At 40.7% G+C, this 27,627-nt stretch overlaps 2 protein-coding genes across 2 annotated transcripts; one reads left to right on the forward strand and one right to left on the reverse strand.

The window, feature by feature from the left end:
- Positions 1-3,229: 3,229 nt before the first annotated feature.
- LOC135616211 (uncharacterized) lies at positions 3,230-8,984 on the forward strand. The gene is made up of 7 exons (XM_065115404.1): positions 3,230-3,523; positions 4,555-5,224; positions 5,301-5,378; positions 7,469-7,564; positions 7,652-7,844; positions 7,951-8,363; positions 8,703-8,984. Exons 2-7 carry the CDS (start codon positions 4,598-4,600, stop codon positions 8,919-8,921), a joined length of 1,626 nt encoding a protein of 541 aa, XP_064971476.1. The 5' UTR covers positions 3,230-3,523; positions 4,555-4,597; the 3' UTR covers positions 8,922-8,984.
- Positions 8,985-12,151: 3,167 nt separating this feature from the next.
- LOC135617601 (serrate RNA effector molecule-like) lies at positions 12,152-27,609 on the reverse strand. The gene is made up of 12 exons (XM_065117995.1): positions 27,117-27,609; positions 26,887-26,990; positions 25,293-25,332; positions 16,059-16,133; positions 15,828-15,902; positions 15,682-15,729; positions 15,359-15,427; positions 14,471-15,274; positions 14,347-14,395; positions 13,013-13,272; positions 12,739-12,933; positions 12,152-12,564 (listed from the first exon to the last, which is right to left on the reverse strand). Exons 1-12 carry the CDS (start codon positions 27,506-27,508, stop codon positions 12,504-12,506), a joined length of 2,172 nt encoding a protein of 723 aa, XP_064974067.1. The 5' UTR covers positions 27,509-27,609; the 3' UTR covers positions 12,152-12,503.
- Between the last annotated feature and the right edge of the window lie 18 nt (positions 27,610-27,627).

Raw genomic sequence — 27,627 nt, forward strand, 5'->3', positions numbered from 1 at the left:
TAGAATGAATCTTAGGAGTTCATTCCCGTCTGCAACACACCTTGGGTGCTTCTTCCCGAGCTTGTTGGCTTTCATCTTTATGGAATGTCTCTAGTCTTCGAACCTTGTGACGGCCTTCTGGGTGTTGTGGACCTTCAGTATCCTGTCTATCTTGCAGACTGGAGATTGATTCTCGAGCCAACTTGACTGGAAAATGATTTCAATTATGGTTCTGCTTGTGTCTTCAGGACCCAATTCGGAAATTACTGCAGAGAACAGAAGATTCAGATGAGTGTATCTTGTAAATGATAATGAAGTAGCTGAAAACATGACAAGTTTCTCGGATTGAGAACCAGAAACCAAGTTGTTCATGATGAAGATGGATAATTACCTGCAATGGCTAATTGCTTGGTGAAGCTCCAAAGTCTCATGAAGAGCTCCGCACGGTCAGGGCAAGGACAGATAGTAGGCCTCATGGAAGCATCCCTTGATGGCCCATTAGTGGGATCAGCCATCACATGACACTCATGGCACCCAGAGAACTTCCTCAGGTGCATTCCTTTGCAAGATCCTCCCAGAGAAGAAGATGATGATGCAACAGAGGCACTGATGGAAGCAGATGAATGAAGAGGAGAAGGACGTGGAAATAGCTCCACTGTCACGACAGAGTGGTGACAGTGGAGCTATTTCCTATTTAATTAGATAATATATATTATACATTATCTAATTATATAATCCTATTTAATTAGATAATATATATTATATAGATATTATTAGATTCTGATTATAATTATTGACTAATAGAAATAAAATTCAGTTAAAATAAAATTCCTTAGGATATAATCTTCATGACTCTTGTCTATTTATAGACAGAACCTCTTAATTTTTTTTTCCTAATCTCTCGATCTTCTGAACAACAAGAAAATCCCTCAATCTTTTGAACAACAAGAAAATCCCTCAATCTTCTAAACAATAAGAAAGGTACGTATCGTCTTCGTATAAAAGTTTTTTCGATGCATTAATGATTTATCGGATATTATTGATTTTTTTTTTTAATATGATTTGTTCAATCGTTGATTATTGATTTTACGTATCGATGAATTTACCATCGATGTTATCGAGGCGGTGATCTCTATTGATCATTCTAGATAACCCCGCTTAAGGGCCGTGCCCTTAAGCGGTGGCCGCAGATGCCGGCAGCCGCTGCCCCCCGTGGGCAGAGGTCAGCGGCCGCGCGTCGGCAGTGGCCGTGCGTCGGCACAGGCCGCACCCAGGCGGCGGCCGCGCGCGGGTAGGCCGCATCCAGGCGGCGGTCGCTCGCGTGCAGAAGCCCAGGCAACGCCGCGGCGTGGCAGCCGCACACCGGCGGCGGTCGCGCGCGGCAAGAACCACCGCAGCGACCGCGCGCGGGTAGAGGAAGCCCCGCGGTGGCAGCGGCGTGGCAGCACCGCACGCGCAAAGGCGGCGGCGCTGCAAATCAGATTTTTTTTTTGGACAAAATTACAGTTTTGCCCTAGGGTTTCCCTTGGTCAAATTATAATTTTGCCCTTCTGTATTTTATTAATATTATTTAATTCTTTTAGCATATTTACAGTTTTACCCTCGATGCTTATTTTTGCTAAATTACAGTTTTGCCCTACATAACTTCATAATTCCAATTTATGTCCTATCAACATATTTATAATTTTACCCTTATGAAATTGAGAATTTTAAGTTATATTCTTAATTATAAAATTAATAAATATGATTTATTATAATTATGATTGAATTTGATTATGGTTATATTTTTGATTATTTGATTGGATTTAATTTTTAATTAAAAAAATATAAATTATGGTTTACTTTTATAGTTTTCTCATATGAATTATTGATTATATTTTTACATGTGATAAATAAAATTCAATTATTGTTCTTGGATATTCATTTGATTATTCACATGTATATATTTTTAAAATTGTGAAATAATATTTATCTTTCACATACATGATATATATATTATCATGATTATCATATGAGTTTTTTTTTGTTGATTAATGTTTAATAATTATTATGATTGTTATTATATTATTGAATTGCTTTAGCATTAATCAAGATAAATAAATTTATGAATATTATTTATAATTTATCTTCATAAGTTTTTTCTGATCGATAACTACCAAAGTAACATGAGATGATAGGCTTATGAGATTCGAATTAAGGCCTTATCATTTATAAGACGTTTTAAATTATATTTTATATTTTTTTATTGATCCTACAACCACCAAAGTAACATAGACCAATAATTTATAAAATACATTATGAAATTAGTCCTAAATGATATTAAATAAAATAATATTAATAATGGCAGCATGAATCAAGACAAAGAAATTTAGTGAATATTATTTATAATTTATTTTCTTAAGTTTCATCTGATCAATAGTTACCAAAGTAGCTTAGGGTGATAGGCTTATGAGATATGAATTATAATAAAGTTCTTGTCATTAATGGGATATTTTAGATTGTATTTTATCTTTTTGTATTAGGCTTTTTGGCAACAAGAAATAAGTTAGTGAGGGGGGCACTTCAAATCTGATTGATTTGCCATGTTGGGCCGAATGATGTATTTTAAGTTGTTCATCTCCATCTTCGTCATCAATCAATCAGATTGCAAGATCAACAATCTGATTAACCAATTCAAGACCAAATAACTCATTAAGTTTAAAGACATTTCATTCCTTCTTGCACGAGAAGAGATCATATTATAAGAATACAAAAAAAATTTATATTAAGATTGAAATCAAATAATATTAGATCGATTTTATGATGTATACCTTTTGATATCATTTGAAAAGGATACCTATATAATCTGTAAGTACATCGTTTTTAAATCCAAGATCACTATCAATATGTAAGAAGAACTAGACTCTCCTTTGCTTTTCTTCTTATCATTAAGATACATTATTAGTAGAGTTACTCCTATCAAGGACATCCCCTAAAGAATTCAATTAATTTTATTATATATTTTATCCAATTATAAAGGACCATATAATATATCTTAATAATATGTTTCTCACTAAGAGATATATAAAAATTAATTTTATAAAAAACCTAATTGTCCTCCCGCATTGCCTATCATCCGCATTTAAATTACATAGATTAAGTTCATTCGATGAATCGGTGCTCGACTCATAATAATTTTTCTAACCATATTCTAATAGGATTTAATTGGGTTCGATCAATGGATCCTTTCTCCAATTTAAACGGATCGGGCAGGTGTAGTTGAAATGACCCAACCCGTTTACTAATATGGCATCTCACCAATCTGCGGCTGCCGCCTCCAAACGTACGTGTGTCTGCAAAAGAACCCTCGTCGCTGTGCTTCCTCTCTCGACGTTGATTTGATACGTCCATCGGGCAGTGAGGCCGGAGACCGGCGTCGCCGACGCTCCCACGCTAGTGGTTGCGGGCGGTGTATTCCCGCCGCGGCCTTTCTTCTTCCTCCCGCTCGTTCGTGTGTTGTCCCGGTGATCCGATCGATTACTGCATCCTCTTCCGCCTCCTCCGGGTGCGTATTCTTTCTGTTGTTTTCTTTCCTATATCTCTCGTTAAGAAACCATCTTTTTCTGATTTGAAATGAATTCGTGCTTTTTCCTTTTTGGATCTGAGGTAGCTCGTGGTAATCTTCCCTTTAAAACAAATGGAAAGGAAAGAAATTATGACTCTTGTTTATATTGCTACAAATTTGGTATTGTTCCCCTCAAAGAAGATCGACCAGAAACTTTCTAGTTCATGTGATCTATTGGGAGCAAAATTAGCCCACAAATTTGTGCTTGTATGCACGAATGATATTGCGAATCACCGACTCATCTAATTTAAGTCTCTTTTATATGTTTTTCCATTTTCTTCGTCCTCCTATTTCGAATATTTGAAGCAGTCGGTGGGCCCTCAAATTGTTGCAAGTCTCCTACAATGCCCTATGCGTGTTCTTTTGCTTTCAATTCTATTGCCATGATTCCTTCGAGCTATTATTTTAATCCACTGACGCCAAGATTCCACGGAATCAATGTGCAAGCGATAGTTAACCTCAATATGTTTTTTGCACCTTGATTGCTGCATATTTGACCTCAATGTATGCATAGTTTGATTGATGCCTTTTACTCGCTTCGCCTTCGTATATCTCTTACTGATCTTTTCTGATCAGAAAAGAATCACAGTTTTGTTTGTTTTAGGAATTTTATCCTGTCAACAAGATGATTTTGTTTGTATCCTCTGTGTGCTTCCGATCACAGAGCTGTAGATCAGTCTTCAATTGACCCATTTTAATTTTACCGCCATGTAAACTTTGTCTTCATGTGTCTGCAACCATTTCATGGTTTAGTTTTATATTAGTATTTTATGCTTCGGTTTCCCATGTCATTGTCTGATGGCATCGCATGAGTTCCACAATCTGCAACAGTAACAAATTCCATTTCCTTCCACACTTCTTGTATGGCTATGACAACTAACAAAGTTTCCCTCCACACTTTTGGTGTGCTTTTTACCTTACCACTATGATCTCCAACTGGATGCCTCAAAATATATCTTTTTCTTTTGCAGCAAAAGAAGTTTTTTTGCAGGCTTGGAACAGGAGCATAACAGGATGCCTGGGTCATCACAAAGGAATGCTGTTAATGAGAGTAACAGCCCGATCGCAAGATCACTTGGTATCCGCCTGAGCTTAGATTCATCTAGTCAAAGGATTTTCTCGAGGACAGCATCGTTGGGCAGGATCGCTGGCACAAGTTACTGGCATCTTGGATCTATCAGGCCCAACCTCATAGTTGAAGGAATTCCAACTGACACCACTAGACCAGCAGCAGCTGGTGACGATCAAGCAGTCGGTGTTGAGATGGCTGGAAATGGTCTCAGACAAGGTTCACTAAGCAGAATTAGTAGGGAATCTTGGCAGAGGTGTTCGATTAGTTTTTCTAGTGATCATGGAACTATTGATAATCTGGCACTTCCACAGGAACTAACAGATAGGATAGATAGTTCACTTGCACAAGTAGGATGCCGAGGGAGTCGACTGGATGATAAAGAACATGTGGACGGAGTTGTGACATTTGCTGATGATTCTCTAATACTATCATTTAATTCCTGGTCATATGAAGCAAACTTGCCATCAGTTGTAACTCCATTAACTGAGGAAATTGTGTCTCCTCTTCCAACTGATTCCATCTTGTCTGGAAAGGGAAAGAGTCATATGACAGGTATTGCATCACCAAAGGTGAGCTTCACATATGATTAAATTTTAATTTCGAAGGAAGAAAATTACTTTCTTGATATTGTATGTTTTCTTGCAGGATAAGCAATACAAGCTTCCATTTTGGCTGGACTATATTTCTTACTTGAGTCACTTGGCTGTCTTTGGAATTCTTGGGGTAAAACTTTGAACTTCTTTTCCAATGTCTACCAAGAGTGTATAGCAGAGTTTAGTAACTGAGGCTAAGATTTTGTTATAGTTCCATTATCTACTGTAATCCTTGTCTGTACTTATTCTGTGATTATTGTATCTCCTTTTTTTTATTATTCCATTATTTGTTTAGTGAGATTTCTTGGCTACAAATACATTATTCATTTTAAAAAAAATTCTCCTTTTGTAGCAATGATTAAGCCAGTTGAGGACTGTAAAGATTTAGCATATGATAAATCCTCGCTTTTTTTTGTTAAATTAGACTGATATTTTGTAGTTTGAATATAGAAAACAGAGCAAAAGAATTTCTTTCTAACAAAGTTAATGGGAACTAAAATAGAAAAGATTTGCATATGCTGTTCAAATCCAAATGAAAAAGAAAGATACTGCATCAATCATTCTAGAAAGGTTGTGCAAAGGAATTGGCTGTCATATTTATTGGTGAGAAATTGTTAGGATAAAGTAGTTTATGCTTGATGAGCTATAGTATCTCTAAATCTCAGCATGAACTTGTGTTTTTCTGTGCAACTTCCTTCCTAGACCAGTTTTCTTTGGTTGGATTAATCTAGGGGACTTCATTATTAAGTTAATCTCCTCGGCCTATAGTCAATTTATACGTAAGTGGATTCACTTTTTTTATTATGGGAAAGGGATTCCTTACGTTTGCTTGGACATCAAGGACTCATTTAGGATGAAAAGATTCAAATTCAAAACAATTACCCAGGAACATCAAAATGAAGAGCTTAGGAAACTAAGTTGACTTGTTAGATTTTTTTTGGATTCAAAAAAAAAATACAAGAATGTTTTGAGCAAGGCATGCAATATCGTACCGTACCGGTGTTTCGAGATTGGCTCGGTATGATACGGTACCGGTGTATCAAGTGGTACACCAAGGCGTACCGAGCGGTACACCAGGGTGTACCGAATAATTTTATATATTTTTTATACTATAGCACTGTTGTAGTATAGCACTATAGCTCTGCTACAGTGTAATACTGTAGCACTGTAGCGGTACCAGACGATCCGCGTACCGATATGTCGTCGGATCGGTACGTACTGCCTATACCAGGCGGTATCATTCGGTACTGCATATCATGGTTTTGAGTTGAGAGAGATGATTAAAAACGTATATACAGAGCCAAAAACAATCCGTTGTGATGATAGAAGAAGTGTGTGATTCTGCATTTTGAATTTCTCTATTGCTATATCTGTCGAAAAAGAAAAACTTTAAACCTTCTAAAGAAAATTTTGAGCATTTAACTTTTCAATTTTCTTGTTTCTTGAAGTTATGTTTGATTGTTAAACAATGGAAAAGAATATTTGTCTGACTTCTTTCTCCTGTGGATAAAAGTTAAAAACATATTTATGAGCATGTGATACTTTTCTGGAAACATTAGAATAGGTGCTGTCTGATGTGATTTGAAAGGCGTCCGTGCCACATATTTTGTTCTTCTCTACAATAGATTGGTTTGACAGATTTCACTTTTCTAAATAACGATTTCACATATTCCATTTTTTTTAATAATTTTTTAATCTTGTAATAGCATTGAATGGAGTGGAACAAAATTGGACTTTGCTACTATCCACTAGATGATGAAAAATATTATTATGAGACAGGAGTAAGCTTTTAGCATTCTCTGATCTCTTCTATCTTCTCTTGTCCTGGACTGTTTAGAGTTACTATAGTACCTATTACTCCATTTAAGAACCACATAATTACTGGGAGAAGAGAAATGATTAGTGTAAAGCTAGTCAGCATTGATCATATATAATATAGCCAAAATGAATAAATTAGGCCTCCTGTTCTTTTAACAAATTAGGCTACTGAAGCAGCTCACTGGGAGTTAATGAGTTAGAATATGCATCCAAGTGTGCTACCATGATTGTTTAGGGGAAAACTTTCATCCTGTTGCCACAGGAATCACTTCTGTTATCAGTTATGAAGAATGATTGACAATGTTAACAAACTGTATCTATCAAAATAAGTACTTGCTTTCTTCTTTGTTTAAATTTCTGTCAGTGCAACAAGAATTAAGTGAATGCCCCTTCATCATATAGGTATATACAAGATACTTACTGCAGAAGCTCTTTGGTCCTGACCTCTTGCGTCTCACAGGGGATAGCCCGTTGTACCTTGATCTTCCCTCCAATATGGTTTTTTCTCTTTTCTTTCTTCATGTTTGATAAAGTAAAGTTTGTTTCTCCGTTCACTGATGCAATTCAGAATGTGCTTTCTAACAGATAGGTTCCTTCCTGATGGGGTGGATTGGATTTGTCTTCAAGGCTGACATCCTTCATGTATCTGAACATTTGCTGGTAGGATTAAGTACAGGGTACTTGGGCAGTCTCACCACACTCAGTGGATGGAACCAGAAGATGCTCGAATCGTCTTCCAAGGGCCATTGGGTGCATACTGTTGCTGGCCTGATACTTGGTAAGATAACATAATTTGAAGACAGGTTAGCTTATAATTTGCGGAGGATTTATTGGTTGTCACTCGCTTGCACAGTTTTTGTTCTTATCTTTCTACCCATCTATAGGGATTTTCCTTGTCAACTATAGTATCATTGTTGGGGTTGGATGTGCTGGAGGACTCCGCAGAGGCATTATTGCTTGGTGTGACAAGAGAAATACCAATCTGGAAAAATGGAGGGTGAATAACCGCAATAAACATGTGGTTGTGCTGGCCGCTGTTCTACTGATATGGTGCTTGTTATGGACTCTGAGTGGAGAATTCTTTAGGGTTAAGTTGAACAGAGTCAGTAATTCTGCTGTTCTTTGGCTAGCTTTCTTGGTCGGTCCCCCAGGTGTGTGGCTCCGATGGCGCTTGGCTAGGCTTAATGGACGAGGTATAGGAAGCAAGCGAATGCTCAAATGGCTACCAATTGGAACTCTGTTGGCCAATGTACTTGCAGCAACCATTTCGGCTGCAGCTGCTATTATAAGCAAAGCGGTAAGCATCCGGTGCAAAATTCAGGGTCAATCTTGAACTTATATTTTGCTGTTCTTCACTAATATTACTTTGAACTGACAATTTAGAAACAAATTGCACCTGCTAGAGGGGAGTTGCTTCCTGCAAGTTTTTTTTTATATTGTCATAATTCAGGGTCTGATAGATCCCCACACAATGGCAGGGAACACTCGCACAAAATCACAGATCTGCATCTGCATTCATACATGCATCTACTCACAATCTTTTAGGTTTCCTTTGAGCAAGCAAATGTGTTTTTTTCTTGTCTTTATTGTGTGGGTGATGTTTTGCTTGCACTAATTAATTTGTTGTTTTGTTCAGGTGAACACAGAGAAATGTGCAATCATTGTCAGTGGATTTCAACTAGGCTTTCCTGGCTGCTTGAGCACAGTTTCTACTTTTGCTGCTGAGATATATAGTATGTGGAAGACTGGACATGGCTGGAGAGCCTTCTTCTACATCATTATTACCATCTTTCCATCTTTTGCACTGGGAACTCTTGTATTCTCAGTTCCTATATGGATTAAGCATTATGAATAATAATTCATACTAACATTATAAATAGTATTTCATATTGCAATCTCAGGTTAAAGAATTGCTGTAGCTGCTTATTCATCATTCTTGTCTTGGTGTAAAGAGTAACAAGGCTTGACTTATTCTACCAATTAAGGTTTAAGAATAATAAGGCTGACTTAATAAAACATGACCTTCATGGATTTGGATTCAGGAAACAGCCTCTCTATTCTACAGCCCTGAAGTATCTAGCACCAGTAGTACCTCAGACCTCGAAATGAAGGAAGCCTCATACACTGTGATACCCTTTTCTTTTGCTTGAAAGGTGGATGAGAAATCACATAACATCACAGCAATCTTTGATCTTTCTCTAAGTATACTCTGGCTGTATTAAATTCTGGGATTGTTTCAATTCAACCAGTTACTGACACTGCCATATGTGGGAATCAGTAAATTTCATTTTATACCTCCACATGAACTGTTCTACTTTTTATTTTTCGAAATATCATCATCCCTTTTGTGTCGGGAGATTTCAAGCAGGTGTGACCTTAACTGAAATTGACACTTCGATTTTGTCAGCCTGCAATAAATGAGATATCTACTCCTTCAACTTAAAAAATTTATATTACGGTCGTTATAATTATAAAAATAAAATATTTAGATCTATTTATCATAAAATCATTGATTTTATCAATAAAAATATAAAAATAAAAAATAAAAAATTAATTTTAATATTCCAATTAGCGGTGATAGATGGTGTCGATGGTTGCGACGACGACGCAATTGGCAAATAGTGAAAGGGCCACTAATGTAATGGAAAGGGCCTCTTGACAATGACGTAGAGGTAGAGTGGCGAAAAGGCCTCTCATTGCATCAATGTCGACGTAGTTATCGAGCGACGAAATGATCACTTAGCATCTACATTGGTATTGGCAGTGACATAGATGCAGAGCACCATCGCTCGGTATCTATATCAGTATCAATGTAGATGTGGAACAACATCGCTCTGCATATGTGTCGACGTCGATATAAATGCGGCAACTACGTTAAGAGCGATCCTCATCTCTGACTACTTCTCTTCTTATCCACAACAACCACCCGTGACCCACAGCAGTATTGTCGTTCACAACCATTGACACCATTTGCCACCATTAACTGAAACATTGAAATTAATTTTTTGCCCATTGTTTTCGTGTTTCTATTAGTAAAATCAACGATGTTATGGTAAATAGATATAGATGTTTTACTCTCGTAACTATAGAAATTCTAATATAAATTTTTTTAAGCCTAGAGAGCATGATGCTAAGGAGGTCTAAATACATTGGGTAATATGTAATTAGCTATGGGCAATGGCGTTGCTTCAATCGTTGCACGTAGCGATGTTGCATAACCATCATAAGGCTGTCACACCTCATAATGCTTGTATTGGATATGCAACCATTGCTTGTGATTGAGTTAGTGACCACCGAAGGTCATCGCTCTTAACAATATTATCATCGATAATGATCGATCGATAAAACACGAGGAACCTCACATTGCTCGCAAGCAGGCAAAAAGATGGATTAGATAGAAAAGTAGATAATGAAATGTTCATACATCGTAAATAAAAATCAAATAATAACTTTTCATAAGCAAAATAAGCTACCAAATAGATATAAAATATTTAATTTCACAAACATGACTCTAATACCAGTTATGAGTATAAAAATCATCCTTATGCTTCTATTATGTGAAAAACTTTAATATCAAAATCTAAAATCAAATAACAATAGATCTATTTTACGATGAGCACCTTTCAATATCATTCAGAAAACTTTTATCTGATCTGCGAATGCATCATCGTCAGATCCGAAAGCTATAGTGATGCTGATTTATAAGGAGAACTAGACTCATATTCTCCTCTCTTCCAATCATTCACAAGATTGTTATGAGCGATAAATTTAGGGATAAATAGGAGATGAGAAAAGATATATAATCTCACATTGAATAGTTCACGTGACTACGCGGAGATGAGAGAAGATCTATAATCTCTCATTAACTGGTTTACATGACTATGAGAAAAGATCTGTACTCTCAGTAATGTCACATATCCTTATCTTCTCTTGTCTGTGTATTCACATATCCACATCCATATTAAGTCCTTAGGAGGTTAGTAATAAGTATGAGAGTCTTTCCCATCAAGGTATCTTGTAAGAAATTCTATCATAATTAGATTTTTTTTTATTGATCGATAATCATATCTATAATATATCTTACATAATTAGATAAAATAATATAATATGTCAGATAATCTAACAGGTGAAAGAGAGTCCATCTACAATCACCGAACAATGAATGGTAGATACCTCGAACAAGTCAACTATCGACAAGGCCTCGAGGATCCCAAACCACGATGTGATTCGACACCTTGGATTGTGACCCTAGATCAAGCTAAGTCTGTTGATGGAGTTTAAGCAAATACACTAGTAGAGAAGAAAGAAACTTAAAAGAGAATTTTTCCTAACAACCGGCGAGTAAATCAGGAACAGGCTACCTTTGAACTGAGAAGATGCTAGGGAGGATCAGACCCTCGCCCGTTCTCCACCACACCATGAGGTCTTGTTGATAACACGAGTTGTTTGCCATTCCTTTCCAAGGTTAAATATGGGTTAAAGACTGATAGCAAACCACTACTACGAGGGACAAAATAAAAGATTCTCTAAAAAGAGAGATAAAGAATGCTTGAATTTATTGGGAGGGAAGTAGATTGAGACCAGATGATAAATCTTAGACCAGATGATATATATATATATATGGAAGCGTGATTTGCTTCCATAATCCGACTACTTTGCCTCCATGCTTCATCTACAGAAACCAGAATTCAAGTGGTTTCACATGCAGTTAGTGTTTAGCTTGTAAATACATCTTTTTATCAAATTTGCATGACCGAATGGAAACCAAAACTCTTCAGATTCCACCAAGGTACGACTCAATGATCAGAACGGCCGATCAGCTGAATTCTGCATCATTTTATCTACAATTATCTGTCGTTTCAATTGAATAGCAACAAGTAAATTTGCAGAAGAGGAAAGTTTACCATTCGGTATGATAGACATCAATCTTTACAGCAAGCTTTGAGTTGACGATCCACGGAGGAACGTAATAACACCTCATCCTTGAGATAGCTGCAACCATTTAAACATGGCAACAGGCATAGGAAATTTATAGGGAACTTACATAAAGAAATGCATGCGGTACATGTTCTCACGATAAAGATGTCAATTAAATATGCTGAGCCACTTAAAGGTGTTAGCATACTCTTATCATTCCACAACTTAGAAAATATCCCCATAATGTTTACAAAAGGAGACGATGCAGTATACAAATCACACAGTGCAGTAATAAGCAGAGTGTCTAATGGCATAGCATAAATAGTATATGTTTTTATTGAATCTTCCCTTCTGGCCATAAATGAGAACATTACCGATGAATTCAATGGAGGTGTGACTATATTACAAAAATGTGACGTGCTCTTTCGAGGAAATTAGTCATCCTTCATTGAACAAAAGAAGTGAGCTGTCTGGTCACAGAACAAATATCATTCCAAAGGATGAGCAGGATATGAGCAGCCTATAAACTTCTATAGTCTATAACAGTCACTTCATCTTCTGGAGCATCAAGATCTTGATAACTGCAAATCAAAGATGACCAGTTAAAAATACATCGACAAGATAGAATCCAGAAGCACATAATGGTGGCACGACCTCGAGAACTAAAGCATGTCCAAAAGTTCAGAAATAACAAAGTGCACAAGTACATCAGTTCTAGTAAAAAACATACAAACTGATACAAGAATGGCACAGACCTTCTTATGCGACGAGGATCATGTCGAAATGCTGGCGGCATAGCAAGAACTGGCGTTGAACCACTCACTTGCGGACCAAGCCTTCCTTTGATACCCCGACGGCCACCAGTAGCTTCAAACGGTGATGGTCCACTAGTGTCCCTCAACATACGCATGGCAACCTCTGGTGGGGCAGGGACAAAAGGTCCCAACGGGCTAATATGTAATAATTAAATTTTAGACAAGATTAATAGAGGTAATAATTCGATTTGAACTCTGGGAACCACCGACTCACCCAGCACCAGGAACAGGCATTAACACTGGTGGAGGAGGAATATCTGAGGGAAAAGCACCATGCAAGCCTTGTCCACCATAAGCATCATACAGAGGTTTGTCATGATTCTCCACTTCGGATCCATCATTGGCATCACGAGGTGAGTTGTCAGTCCTATCATGCCGGTCATCATCTCCATCGTTCCTGTTGGGCTCTCTGCGGTTGCCACGTTCATCTCTAAGGCGGCCGTCTAACAGTCGTTTCTTCTGCATTTTCACCTTCTGCACACGGAAAGTGTAACTAATAAAATAATAAATTTCAAGATCACAGAATCACATATTTGAAAGTTCATATCCAAGTGATTGTTTATGTATAAGAATGCAATATTAATCTAAAGTAGAAGAAGTTTCTATAAAAGAACATCAAAATTAAAAGTTAAAAAATTGGATCAAATAAAATTTTAAACAGAAGAACCAAATTAAATCCAATTAAACAATTCACATCCCTAGTCCTCCCTTAAAAGCACTTTTGCACAAAACAAATTTCCAATAAGTTCATTAAATTATAAAACAAATTTCTGCAATTTCAGCTACATGACAAGTTTTAGACAAAATGAGTGTACAATAAGACAAAATATTGTTAGACAATACGGATATACCAATGACTAAAATTAGAATACATATCAAATCCAGAGCCTTAACTAGCATTAGATAGACATCAGTTCCCAACAAAGATCACCAAAACTGTTGCATATTTTTTTAATTGCTCTTTTTAATTTATCGATTTTCTGTTTCTATAACTAGTTGCTAAGATAGTTTACAAATTTATGCATGCTGAGATGTCCAACGGGAGTAGACCCATCTCACAAACTTCCATATTCCAGAGATTTATAAAATAATATTGGAAGGAAAGAACCACTCATTCAAACATCAGGTGACTTAGAGAATAATCAAAGAAATATTAGACCAACCTCTTGCCTCCTCTTTTACCTATCATTATCATCAATCAGCATTTTCTGCTTATATCAACATGTTTAGATAAATCCATTTGCATAAAGGTACAATTTTATAAATCGGGACAATGGAAGGAGTTTAATTAATTATTGTTCCATTGCATTCTTTAACTATTCCTTATTGATTTCTTATTTTATTTTAATTTTTTTATAATAACTCTATGGATGAAACCTCTTTCTCATCATTTTTTTTTAATTGATTGACACCAACAATTAAAACCTTGACTAGAAAGTTGTAAATGTGCTTTGGGTTCAGAGTAAAAGAACACAAAAGTGAAAAAAATAATACAACATAATCACAAGGCAAAAACAATATGCTTAACACTACAGAAAGAAGTCATACTGATGCAGATTGCTGCATGACAGGAGTCCCACCAGGTGCATTTGGATCACTGCATTAGAAAGAAGTCAGTGGTTCTCTCAATGTAGCCACTAATTTTGGGACACCAGATATGCTGAATTCTTACTTCATATAATTCTGAAAATACAGATCTTCTCGAACTTTTGAGGTGAGCTCCATTACGAGGTCTGGGTGTTTCAGCCTGAGATGCTTATGAACAAACTCAGGAGCGTGGAAAAGCTTTGTGCAACCCTTTGCTCCACATCCGTACTTCCAACCATATTTTTCATCTCGTATTTTCCTCACAAGAGGATCTAGAGCCTCGGTAGCTGCTGCATCAATCTTATCTTTGGCTGTCAATGTTTCCAAGGGATCCTGACCTTCCAGTCTTGCTTGCCAGAATGAATCAAGTTTCTTCTCCCAATCAGATCCACTAGCATCAGTTCCATCATGTGTCTTATTGTCAGCTCTAACATGCCGAAGACCCTTGGCTTCAGATGACTCAGACATGCCGTAGTAATCCAAGCCATGGACACGCCACAGGTAGGTAATCAAAGTATCTAACAGTTCGACACCTTCAAGGCCCTTGATAGCATTCAGGCCACGTATAATTACAATTGGCCCCATGGAGCCTCCATGAGACTTCTCCACTTCCAACTTACCATGACCACTACTGGAAAGGACATTGTCCTCAATACCCTTCTCCATGTCAAGCTTACGGACCAAGGCTTGTGCTTGTTCAATGTCAACTTGAATTCGTCGAGGTTCAGAACTAACTGGGTGAGCCTTGGGAGTGGCAGAAAGCAGATCATTTTCTTTCTCTGTCCCCCTACCATGCCTTCTCCTTTTGCCACCAGGGCCCGCCTCATCTTCAGAGTTTGGTTCACTACCATTCCCAGACTTGCTAGCTGAAGATGTTAATCCTGGTCCACTGATGATACGAGCAGGGAAAACGCAAGTCAAGGGAACATAAACCTTAGGAAAGCCCATATGAGGTCTAAGAAGAAACTCTTACAGGTCAAGTGTCCCACTCTGTAAATCAAGCAAGAATTCCTTTGCAAGCGTCCTGGCCTGTTCTTTCCTCCTGTGAAGCATGCAACACATAATGATAGCACTAGAAGTGTGAAGATAATAATCTAATGAAGAAGCACAAATATAAAAATGAAACCAAACTAGCCTGACCATATGAAGAAGAGACAAACAATAAAGCTTGTCTGGTTGAAACAGGGAAAAAGGGAGGAAATCCTCAAGTAAAAGACAGTGAAAATCATATTCAATGTACAATTACCAATAGTCTTCTAAAAACATGTCTATGTTGTGGCATACACTGAAACTCACCTTTCAATGACTGCCACTAAGTTAGTTGGATGATATTTGTCTTTCAACCTACACCAGGAGGCAGTCATGTAAAAAGTTTTCAATCATATTACATAACTTCCATATGAAAATATAATAAAAAATGGAATAATGTAAGCACCATGTACCATTGTTTTTCTTTATGAGCTTCAAAATAAGCACGCTTCTGAGTGGAAATGTATTCCGATCTGTATTCTTCATACCTACATGATCAAAACTTGGATTGAACATCCATACTAGCTAAACAACTAGCAGAATTGGCAAGTATTCTAATCCGATACAAGTTAAGTGGCACGGTCAACAATGCTTATCACAAACTAACTCTTTGAAGTGATACCTAGTATCCCTAATACATGTACCTGTGCTCAGCTTCAGTGGGTGAAATATCATCTTCGAGTTCTTGAATGAACTGCTTGTATGTCATCAAACCTCCCCTGCAAAATGATGAACAAGTAGATAAATGAGAATTCCAAAAGTTATGGAATTTCAGCAATTGTGTTGGAATTTCAGCAATTGAAACCCAAAACCACGAGCAATCCAACACAGTCATGTCATCCATGCTGCTAAAATAATACCATCTTCTCAATCGTAGAAAAGTTTAGCAAAGCTTCATGTAACACTATTTTGTTTTCACATCATACTTCTTAAAAAACATATGATCCACAAGAGTAGACAAAGAAAATCTATTCTGATGTTCCCTCAGACAATGCAACAATATTTAACCTCTGTATTATCTGATCTGGGACGATCAAGCCAAGTTCAAGTCGATCTCCAATTCGACTCAACCAGGCTCAGCCAGAGTTCGAGTCGAAATCCAAATAGAATCATAGATCCTAATCCAACCGAACCAAGCTCACGATTGAATCCAAGCTCAAGGACTAGAACAAACATAGTTTAAGCTTGACTCATGTTCAGCTCAAACCAAGTTTCAATCAAAGTCCAATTCAGCTCAACCGAGTTCAAGTTGAATTTTGATTCAACTCCACTCTAGCTGAATCCAATGCAAGCCCAATCTCAAGCTTCGAATCAAGTTGTGACTAGACCAACATCAGCTCCAATTGTAGCACACCATGCTCTAGAATGGTGGAACACCTATGATCCTACAACGATGAAGAGGTGACATGGGAACACTTTAGAAGGCTCATCCATCACGACTTTTACCCGATGGCCTATCATGAATATTAGTGGAAAAGATGGCATTACTTGCACCAAGGACAAGAACAATCGATGCAAGATTACACCACCAAGTTCCGATGACAAGCGGTGGCACTCGACGGTCATGAAATATATTGCTGGTTTGCATATTCTAATCAGTACCAAACTGAGCCTTTTCTAGGCGTATGACATCTTGAGTGCTAGTGGGATAGTCATGGCAATCGAAAGGAAGAATAGAATTGTAGCGAGAAGACTGTGAAGAAGGCCAAAGGGGCCTAATCGAAGGACAAGGAAAATTCGAGGAACAATAAGAATTCTTCTTCTTCATAGAGAAGTGACCTTTTCTATGACCACTGTCACATTAAGGAGAAAAGTTGGAAGGTTCACTCGGAATTCTTCCCAAAAAATTGGATAAAGAACGACCAAAGTTAATGGATAGCAACTGCAACCGTTGCCAACGACTACATCGAGCGTGCTGTCACGGACTTAGCTGGAATTGCCTAAGTCATGAGGCACCCTTGCGGCCAAGACGCGAACTTAACTTGAGTTGCCTAAGTCGCGAAGCGCCCTTGCACCAACTTCTCGGACTTTAGCTAGGATTGCCTAAGTCATGACACGCCCTTGCGATATGCATCCGCAAAGGTCAGCCAATTTGCAACCTCACTCGAGTCCCGAAGGACTTGTAAAAGAGAAAGTTGATTAGTTCGAAGAACGAGCGACGAACAAGTCTCGACGTCTCGCGAAAGGGGAAGCTTTACAAGCAATTCAGAAAGCACCTTGTGTGCATAAGAGAAAAGAGAGAAAGGAGGAAAAAAAAGACTTTAGAAGGTTGAATGAACAGTTGCAAGTTCACAAATAGCTGCTCACCGGGTGCCGGGCGCGAAGACAAATTCTCGTCAAGTTAACGTGCGAACTTGTAAAAGATTGTTCAACGCTCGACACTATACCGAAGCCCCATCCCCCATGGTGCCACCCGAGTGGTTCCAAGGTGCTGAGATGGCTAACATTTCGCATGCAGCAGCAAGCTGCAGAAAACAGCCCATGGCACGCGAAAACAGAGCCATTTTGGGTTGTTTTGCTTGGTGCAGTGAGTGATCGCACTGTAGCTCTGCAACTTGTTCGAACTTACATTTTTTACAAGCAAAATAACATAAAACCAAGCCAAAACATGTTGTCATGCATCTGTACATGTAAACAAAAGCGACGAACGATTCATTGAACGAAGTTGTTGTGAGTGCGCGACGACCGTTCGTGACATTCTCCCCCACTTAAACTATCGACGCCCTCGTCGACGCTTGTTGGTAGTTGTTGATGAATGCTTCTTCATGTCGTAGGGCGTCTTCGAGCTCCCAACTGGCTTCGATTTGGAGAAGCTTTCGCTACTTCACCAAGTACTCGGTCTGCTCAGCTTTAGTGGGTAGCTTTATCTTGCGATCCGCTAAAATGGTTTCAACTCGCTTCTCGTAGGAGGCTCTAGTGGAGGGTAGCCAAGTTGACACTTCGGGAAGCATCTTGCGGATCTGAGTAGTAGGCTTTCAAGTTGCTGGTGTGAAAAACATTATGAATTTTGAGCCACGCCGGCAGCTGCAACTTGTAAGAGGCGTTGCCCACCCTACTGATAATTGGGAAGGGCCCTTCATGCTTGCGCAACAATCCTTTGTGTACTTTGTTCCTAAAGAATTGGAGTGATGCTGGTTGGAGCTTTACCAACACCAAATCGTCGACCTTGAACTCCTACGGTCGCTTTCCCAAGTCTGCCCACTTCTTCATCCTTTTGGCCGCCCTCTCCAAGTAAGCCCGTGTAATGTCTGCATTTCGGTGCCACTCCTTTGCAAAGTGGTAGGCTAACGGACTACTCCCAGTATACCCAATTGCTATAGTGTGAGGAGTTGACGGTTGTTGTCCTGTAATGATCTCGAAGGGGCACTTATTGGACGCAAAACTCCGCTGCAAGTTGTAGGAGAATTGGGCTATGTCCAACAGCTTCACCCAATCTCATTGGTTGGCACTCACGTAGTGCCGAAGATATTGCTCCAGAAGCGAGTTTATCCTTTCGATTTGACCATCCGTCTGGCGGTGGAGGCTTGTGGAGAAGTATAACTTAGACCCTAACAATTTGAATAGCTTAGTCCAGAATCGTCCTAGGAACCAAGCGTCTCGATCACTGATGATATTGTGTGAGACTCCCCAATACTTCACCACATTCTTCATCATCAACTTGGTCGCCTCCTCCGCTAAACAGTGTAGGGGTGCAACAATGAAGGTTGCATACTTTGAAAATTGATCGATCACCACGAGTATTGATCTGAGTCCCCTTACTGCCGGCAAGCTTGATATGAAGTCCAAGGAAATGCTCTCCCACGGCCTTTCTGGTACGGGCAACGGCTCCAAAAGTCCCACCGGCTTCCGTTGCTCCACCTTGTCTTATTGGCAAGTGAGGCACGTTCGAACATATTGCTCCGCATCAGTCCCCATCTTCGGCCAGTAGAAGGCCCTCTCCACAAGAGCCAAGGTTCTATGAATACCCGGATGTCCAACCCAAAGAGAATCGTGACACTCTCTTAAGAGCTCACGCCTCAAATTGTCCACTTGAGGAACATAAACCCTATTCCCTTTTGTGTACACGAGTCCCTCATATACCCAAAATCGTCGTGTCTTGCCTTCTTTGATGAGCTGCATCAAGGTTACTGCCTGGGGATCATTGTATAGTCCATCCTTGATCCTGGAAATGAAGTTGGAGTACAATTGACTTGCTTGGCCTCTGCACTCCAACTGTACGGCATTCACTCGCTCCACTTTCCGGCTTAATGCATCGACCACGACATTTGCCTTTCCGGGCTTGTACTCCATTATCATATCAAACTCAGCAAGGAAGTCCTATCATCGTGCTTGCTTTGAGGAGAGTTTTTTCTGAGTTTGAAAATAGCTCAAAGCGATGTTGTCTGTCCTCAGCACAAATCGCGATTCAAGGTAGTGCCGTCAAACTCGTAGACAGTGGACCACAGCTGTCATCTCCTTCTCATGCACCAGATACCGCCGCTCGATCTCGTTGAGCTTGCGGCTCTCATAGGCCACCTCCTGCATGAGTACTCCCCCAATAGCGAAGTCAGAAGCATCTGTATGGACTTCGAAGAGCTCCCCATAGTTCGACAATTTGAGCACCAGTTCTTCCAACACAACAGCCTTCAGATCTTGGAATGCAGCTTCACATTTATTAGATCACCTCTAAGGCTACTCCTTCAGCAACTCCGTCAGTGGAGTTGCACGCTTCAAATACCCCGCTATGAAGCGTCGATAGTAGTTGACGAAACCAAGGATCTCAACTCCAGCACCTTCTTTGGAGTTCGCCATTCCACAACAGCTTGCACCTTCGATTTGTCCATCCGAATGGAGCCATCACCAATTCGATGCCCCAAGAATATGATCTTCGTCTGAGCAAAATAGCACTTCTCCCTTTTCACGAACAAATTGTTCTCCTTGAGAACCTTGAAAATTGTCCGAAGGTGCTCGACATGCTCCTCGAGCGTTTAGTTGTAGACGATGATATCGTCCAAGTAGACGACCACAAACTTATCCAAATACTCCTTAAATAGTTGGTTCATAAGAGTGCAGAATATGGCCGGAGCATTGGTTAAGCCGAAAGGCATCACCAAGAACTCAAACGCTCCATACCTGGTCACACAGGTAGTTTTCGCTTCGCCGCCTTCAGCAATGCGCACCTGCCAGTACCCCGACCGGAGGTCAAGTTTGGAGAAATACTTGGTTTTGCCCAATTGGTCGAACAAGTCCACGATGAGCGAGATGGGATACTTGTTCTTCACCGTCACTTTGTTGAGGGCTCGATAATCAATGCATAGACGAAGGCTCTCATCTTGTTTCTTTTGGAAGAGAACTGGAGTTCCGAAGTGTGCTTTAGAACTGCGGATGAGACCACTGCTTAGCAGTTCACCTAACTGCTTTCTGAGCTCTGCCAACTCTGGAGAGGGCATGCGATAGGGTAGTCTCGCTGGAGGCTTTACTCCTGGCTCCAGCTCGATGTGATGATCCACGCCTCTGCATGACGGTAAAGTCTTCGGCAACTCGGGTGGCATAACATCTGTGAACTCCTTCAGGACGTTCATCACCACAGCATGTTCATGAATGGTCTTCTCGTCGAGTGGCTCTATCTTCATAGTAGCCACGAATGTTAATTCGTCTTTTCGTACCCATTTCTTTAGTTGTAATGTCGATATCTGTTGGGGTTCCCTGATTCCTCTCCGAGAGACGGGAACCACAGGGGTCAACGCCTCCCATCATACATAGGGAGTTTAGGAACGACATTGGCACTAACTTCGCCGCATGCATGAACTTCATTCCAAGAATCACTTGGAAGTCGTCCAGTCGCACCGCCATCATGTTTATACTCCCGCTCCATGTTCCGATCTTGATGGAAACTCCCTTTGCCAACCCGGAGATTTGCTTGGCCTCTGAGTTCACCGCCTTCATTCGACTTGGGTTCTTCTCCAAGATTAGCCCAAGTCGCTTTGCTTCTTAGTCGGTAATAAAGTTGTGGGTAGCGCTCGTGTCTACCATTGCACGTGTCGTTTGGCCATTGAGCTTAATGTCTACGTACATCAGCTCGTTGCTTCCTGCTTTTTGTGGCCTTGCCTTCATGTTCTCCCCCACTTGACCCCGCATAACGTTCAACAAACACATTTCTCCTACCCGGGGTCCTTGCGACTCCTTATCGTCGCTGCTGGATTCTGAACTACTTGAACTGAGGGCGACGGCTTTGCCCTTGTCTGATTTGAGAGGTGGATGGAAACTGTTAAAGCATTGAGTGCCTGTTTTTGTGGGCACTCCCTCACCATGTGCAGCCCTCCGCACAAGAAGCATCCGCCAGTTTTCGGAGCCTTGCCTTTAGAGCTCGGCCCTTTGTGGGAACTCTTCTTCCTTTGTTCGCCTTCGGGCTCCTTCCCTCAAGAATATTTTGAAGGGCAATTTCCTGAAGATTGTTTCCTTTTTCCCAGGTCCTCGGAGGAAACAAAGTTGGTGAGCCTTTCTGCGACAGCAATTGCCCCGATCACATCGATGACATTCCTTCGATGCAGTTCTTGTTCAGCTCATGGCTTCAAACCATCGAGGAAGCTAAACAGCTTATCCTTCTCGAACATGTCCTGTATGTCCAACATTAGTGTAGAAAATTACTTCACGTAATCTCGGATGGAAGTACTTTGGCGGAGTTGTCTTAGTTTCCTCCTTGCAACGAGCTCTGTGTTCTCAGGTAGAAACTGAGTTCTCAACTCTCACTTTAAGTCCTCCCATGTGTCCACCCGACACCGACCTTGTTGAATCTCCTCCCAGCGGGTTCGCCACTAAAGTTTTGCATATCCATTCAAATACATGGTTGCTATAGAAACTTTGGTTTCTTCAAAATCAGGCCTCGTAGCTCGAAAGTATTGTTCCATGTCGAATAGGAAATTCTCGAGCTCTTTAGCATCTCTAGCACCTCCATAACAATGCGGCTCGGGTGCCCTTAAGTTTTGTAGCGGCGTAACGCAGGTGTTGCTTCCTCCCGCATTCAGTGCTCTTGTGAGCACGGTCACCCTGGAAGTGAGTTCCGCCACGACTTCTTGCAGATGTTGTACGAAGTCTTTGGTGTCATCTGACAGTCGGTCAACTAAGGCCTCAACCTTGTCGATCCGAGATTCAGCTTCTTCTTACGAGCTCTCTACCCCAAGAAGTTTCATTGGCCATGGTAGAGTTCCTCCAAGCTCGTTTCAAGAACATCCAAACGGGTTTCCGCCGCTGTGAGTCTCTCCTTATGACTCTTTTTCCTGGTTGGCGCTCCAGATTGCGCCTCCTCCGCTCGTGAAGAGTAGCCAACTTCTCGCTCATCATGTTCGCTGTCGCACTCCTCCTGAGCGGCTCCAACAGCATGAGAGCGAGTATGCACTTGTAGCCCACCTGCGGTTGCTTGGGGCAAGGGTCCGGCTTGCCCCGGCTTGCTTGATTCGCCACGATGCTTTGCCATAGTGAAATTGCAAAATTCCTTCGCTGCTCGCTCGAATTGCTTGCCCGCTCTGATACCACAATGTCACGAACTTAGCTAGAATTGTCTAAGTCGTGAGGCACCCTTGCGGCCAAGACGCGAACTTAGCTTGAGTTGCCTAAGTCGCGAAGCGCCCTTGCGCCAACTTCTCGGACTTAGCTAGGATTGCCTGAGTCATGACGCACCCTTGCAATATACGTCTGCAAAGGTCAACAAATTTGCAACCTCACTCAGGTCCCGAAGGACCTGTAAAAGATAAAGTTGATTAGTTCGAAGAACGAGCGACGATAAGTCCCGACGTCTCGCGAAAGGGGAAGCTTTACAAGCAATTCAGTGAGCACCTTGCGTGCACAAGAGAAAAGAGAGAAGGGAGGAAAACAAGGACTTTAGAAGGTTGAACGAATAGCTGCAAGTTCACAAACAGCTGCTCACCGAGTGCCGGGCGCGAAGACAAGTTCTCATCAAGTTAACGTGCGAACTTGTGAAAGATTGTTCAACGTCCAACACTATATCGAAGCCCCATCCCCCATGGTGCCACCCGGATGGTTCCAAGGTGCTGAGATGGCTGACATTTCGCATGCAGCAGCGGGCTGCAGCAAACAACCTGTGGCACCCGAAAACGAAGCCATTTTGGGTTGTTTTGCTCGGTGTAGTGAGCAGTCGCACTATAGCACTGCAACTTGTTCGAACTTATATTTTTTACAAGCAAAAGAACATAAAACCAAGCCAAAACATGCTGCCAAGCATCTGTACATGCAAACAAAAGCGGTGAACGGTTCGTTGAACGAAGTTGTTACGGGTGCTCGACGACCGTTCGTGACAATGCGTCGATGTTCATGCAAATCCGAGTAAATCGATGATGGCAAGACCGAAGGTCATACACTCGAGTCCATCCCACGGTCTAAAAGTTCGAGAAGAACTCATTCACCGTATAGATCTAGGTGAAACAAGAGGTCATTAGCACTATCTTCGATCTCGGTGAGATTGGTCCAAAAGCTCAACTTGGAGATGACACCGCATCCACACTCATATCCTACAAGTTGCTTACACAAGAATGTGGAGATAAAGATCGACCGGCAATGCAAGATTCGCTTTGCAATAACCATTCAATAGATCGACGAGGCGACATACAAAGTACTGTCTCATGACATATGTTAAGTCATCCTTGGAAAGCCCTACCTTTGGGATTGAGATGCTTATTTCTGTCAAGCACAAAAGTGTCAACTCTAGAAGGATGAAAGAAAGTTTCTCATCACACGAGATCCGATTAAATCAATGGTGGACTTGGCACCCAATGGCCAAGCAAAGAGGATGATAAACGCTGGACGAAAGCACATGGCTCTGACTACAACATGGGGAAAATCAAAATCCTCCAACTAACAAAAGAGGAGAAATAGAGAAGGGCAACAACAAGCTTGCAACCTCAAGAAGTTGAAAAATAAAACCCTCGGATCGATGGTGATTGACAACAAGAACCCCACCAAGACAACACAAAAAGATGGCATAGTTAAACACGGCAACACCGACCATGATGATAAGCCAAACGAAATCCTCCAATGGCCCAAACTCGCAGATAGAGAGAAGAACCTCAAAACCATATTCATCATGAGTTGAATTGCCCAATTGGGGGATCCATAATCTAGGACAATCAAGCTGAGTACTAGCTAAACTCCAATTCAGCTCGACCGGGATTTGAGTCGATTTCAAATCGATCTTGATCGAACCGAAGCAAGCTTAAGCTCAAATTTGAGCTCAAGGACCAAATCAAACATAGCTCAGACTACTCAAGTTTTGCTCAAACCAAGTTCCAATCGAAGTCCAATTCAACTCAACTAGAGTTCGAGTCAAACTCCAAGTTAAATCCAATCTGGCCGAACCCAATGCAAGCCCAATCTTAAGCTTCGGATCAAGTTGTAGTCAGACCAACATAAACTCCACTTGCAGCAAACCCAATCTGATGCCCACTCAAATCAAGAGAAGGATATGCGATCAACCTAGAGAACCAACCCTCCTCAATCTGATACCTATTTCGATTGAAGGACTTGCATAGCCAATAATAGGGAGAGCTAAGAGGCACTGGCCTGGAGAAGTGAGAATCCTATCCTAGTTGCCAATAAGAGGGAGAGCTAAGGGACGGCGACCTGGAGAAGAGAGAGTCCTATCTTGGGGGCGCTAGAGAACAGAGAGTCCTACCCTAGTTAAGAACTTGTGTTGCTAGAGTTTCATGTTATAAAATAATGGCTGAATGTCCATGCCATAACAAAATTAATAAAAAATTCTCTAAAAGAGAAATACTCATGAAAAAAACATGATAGGGAACGACGGTAGACATAATTAAGCCAGCAAAAGGGAGCATAACAAAGGAACATGAACCATATTTAATAAAAACATGTGACAAATTACAAACCTCTGAATAACCTCGGAACCATCACCATAACCATCATATCCTGAATCAGGCAAATCCAATGATTATTAATTAACAAAAGCATAAGACTTTAAAGAATGCTATTATACATCAAATAATTATTTTACATCATCAGGATGGCAATATGCATTACTAAAAGTATCTTGACATAACCAACTAAATCATTTTGCTTTAACTCAAGACAACGTTTATTAATTAACAAAAGCATAAAACTTTAAAGAATGCTAATACATCAAATAATTATTTTACATCATCAGAATGGCAATATGCATTACTAAAAGTATCTTGACATAACCAACTAAATCATTTTGCTTTAACTCAAGACAACTTTAACCAGTAACTACTTTATTATTTTGCTTCAGTACTTTTAACAAAGGCACAAGCATGAGAACTGACATTAAAAGATCCTTCAATATGGCAATCATTTCCACCTAGATTAGATGAGTGGATTGATAAGGTTGCAATCCAGGCAATTTGGCACGTTACATCATCCACATGGATAAAAGCTGCATCCTACTAAGAAATTTGTTAGTATGATAACATACAGCCCAGGAAGAATGCTTGTCTCTTTGCAGTACAGACACATGCCCACTAGAAATTAGATGCTTTCTTCCCCTCTGTTAGAAGGTATTATGTGAGAAATTGTGGGAGAGATCCGACCATATCGCACTAGGTTCCAACATGGAAACCTCAGACTGACATTGGCACTCCTCCAGTCATCTTTCCTGTAAATAGATGGGACAACATTCAGCATTTAAATGGTGGACTCTTCTCTCATACTCACAACTCTTTCTACAACCCCCACCACAAGATTGTCCAGATCCCTTTCAATGTTCTAGCAATTTCAAAAGTCATCCTCTGGCTGTAAGAACACACTTTGGCACACAAAATAAGCAAATAAAATTGCATTCAGCTCTGGACTACTAATTCTTTTACAGTTGGAATTTCCTCCCAGTTTTCTTATAAAACAACCTTCTCATTCACTAATATTGAATGTCTATCAATGAGCGCTAGGGGGAGTCTGCTGTCTGAAATTGAAAATGCCTGCAAGTAACAGTCACAGGTAAACGCACAAATGCAAGCATAATAGCAGGCGCAGCTATTTGGACACCTGAATGTAGAGTTGCTAGCTGCAATTGCAACAAAGGTAGAGGAGGGATCGGCCAATGCCCAAAGAGGAAGGAGGTGATAACTATGCAGACTAAAGTGGTGGAAGAGTAGGTGTGTACAAAGGCAACACATGAGAAAGGATATCCAAAACCAACTATGACTTGCAATATAAGATGCAAGAAATATGCAGAGTATGCATGAGTAAGATATCGATAATTAGCAAACTAGAACCTACAAGGTCATCTCAGTATGAATTTCATATATGCTGACAGAAGGACCTATATCACACATAAGGAATGAAGCACTTCTCTCATTCAGGTCAGGTGTGCACGGAATCAGGAATTCTCACTATGTAACTGGAAGAGTTTGCAAGCATAGTAATTTTCAGCGTATCTCTGTATCTGAACGATTTTTATATTAATTGAAGTCCACAAGCGGCTAGAAAGAGTGCTGACTTCACAATTACCTGATGGATGATTCATATAGCGACCGTGAGGCCTCTCATCCCCATACCCACCTCTGCTTCCTGAGCCACCTCGATCGTACCCACCACCATAATCATAACCATACCTGGAATTATAAGCAAATAGCATCAACTTAACAGAGCCATTAAACAGGCAATCCCACTATCGATGAAAAATATTGTTCTTGCTGGAGTTCATATTTTGAAATTGAAGGACCAGATTTCTTGCCCACCTTCTGCCATCCGGTCCATAACCCCCTCTCGGGCTACCTCGGCGCCGCTCATATCCACCATCATCCCTCCTTGCTCGCTTAAAGGATCCGGGGGGAGGGGATCGGCGAGGAGGCGAATGCCGTCGGTCACGGTACGGTGGCGGGCTACGACTACCCCGCCTGCGATACTCCCGATCCCTGTCGTCCCGCGGCTGCCCCAGCGGCGGGGGCGGGGGAAGCGACGGCGAGCGGGCCCTATATTCGTCCCTCTTCTCCGTCATATCCCTGTCCCGCCTCTTCGGAGGCCGGGCTGGCGATGAGGGGGATCCGCCGCCGTGGCTCTCCTGCCGCTGCGGCTGGATATCAAGGCCACGATCAAGGGTTTCGGTGGGCATATCGATGACGTCCGCCATGAAGATGGTGATAGAAAAGATCCGGAAACCGTAGCAATCGATCTGAGCGGTAACCCTAGAAAAAACGAGGGGGGAGGAGTTCGGGATGAAAGAAATGGAGGAGATTTAAGCCGAACTCG

The sequence above is a fragment of the Musa acuminata genome, chromosome BXJ2-7 (genome assembly GCF_036884655.1).
Source record: "Musa acuminata AAA Group cultivar baxijiao chromosome BXJ2-7, Cavendish_Baxijiao_AAA, whole genome shotgun sequence".
Classification (NCBI taxonomy): Eukaryota; Viridiplantae; Streptophyta; class Magnoliopsida; order Zingiberales; family Musaceae; genus Musa; species Musa acuminata.

Coding starts and splice junctions, on each gene's coding strand:
- LOC135616211 (XM_065115404.1), top strand. CDS start 4,598: ATGCCTGGGTCATCACAAAGGAATGCTGTTAATGAGAGTAACAGCCCG. Junction 5,379..7,468: donor CTGTCTTTGGAATTCTTGGG/GTAAAACTTTGA, acceptor TTCATCATATAG/GTATATACAAGATACTTACT. Junction 8,364..8,702: donor CTGCTATTATAAGCAAAGCG/GTAAGCATCCGG, acceptor TGTTTTGTTCAG/GTGAACACAGAGAAATGTGC.
- LOC135617601 (XM_065117995.1), bottom strand. CDS start 27,508: ATGGCGGACGTCATCGATATGCCCACCGAAACCCTTGATCGTGGCCTT. Junction 25,333..26,886: donor CTATATGAATCATCCATCAG/GTAATTGTGAAG, acceptor TGCCTGATTCAG/GATATGATGGTTATGGTGAT. Junction 13,273..14,346: donor TCATGCAGCAATCTGCATCA/GTATGACTTCTT, acceptor TTCCGTGTGCAG/AAGGTGAAAATGCAGAAGAA.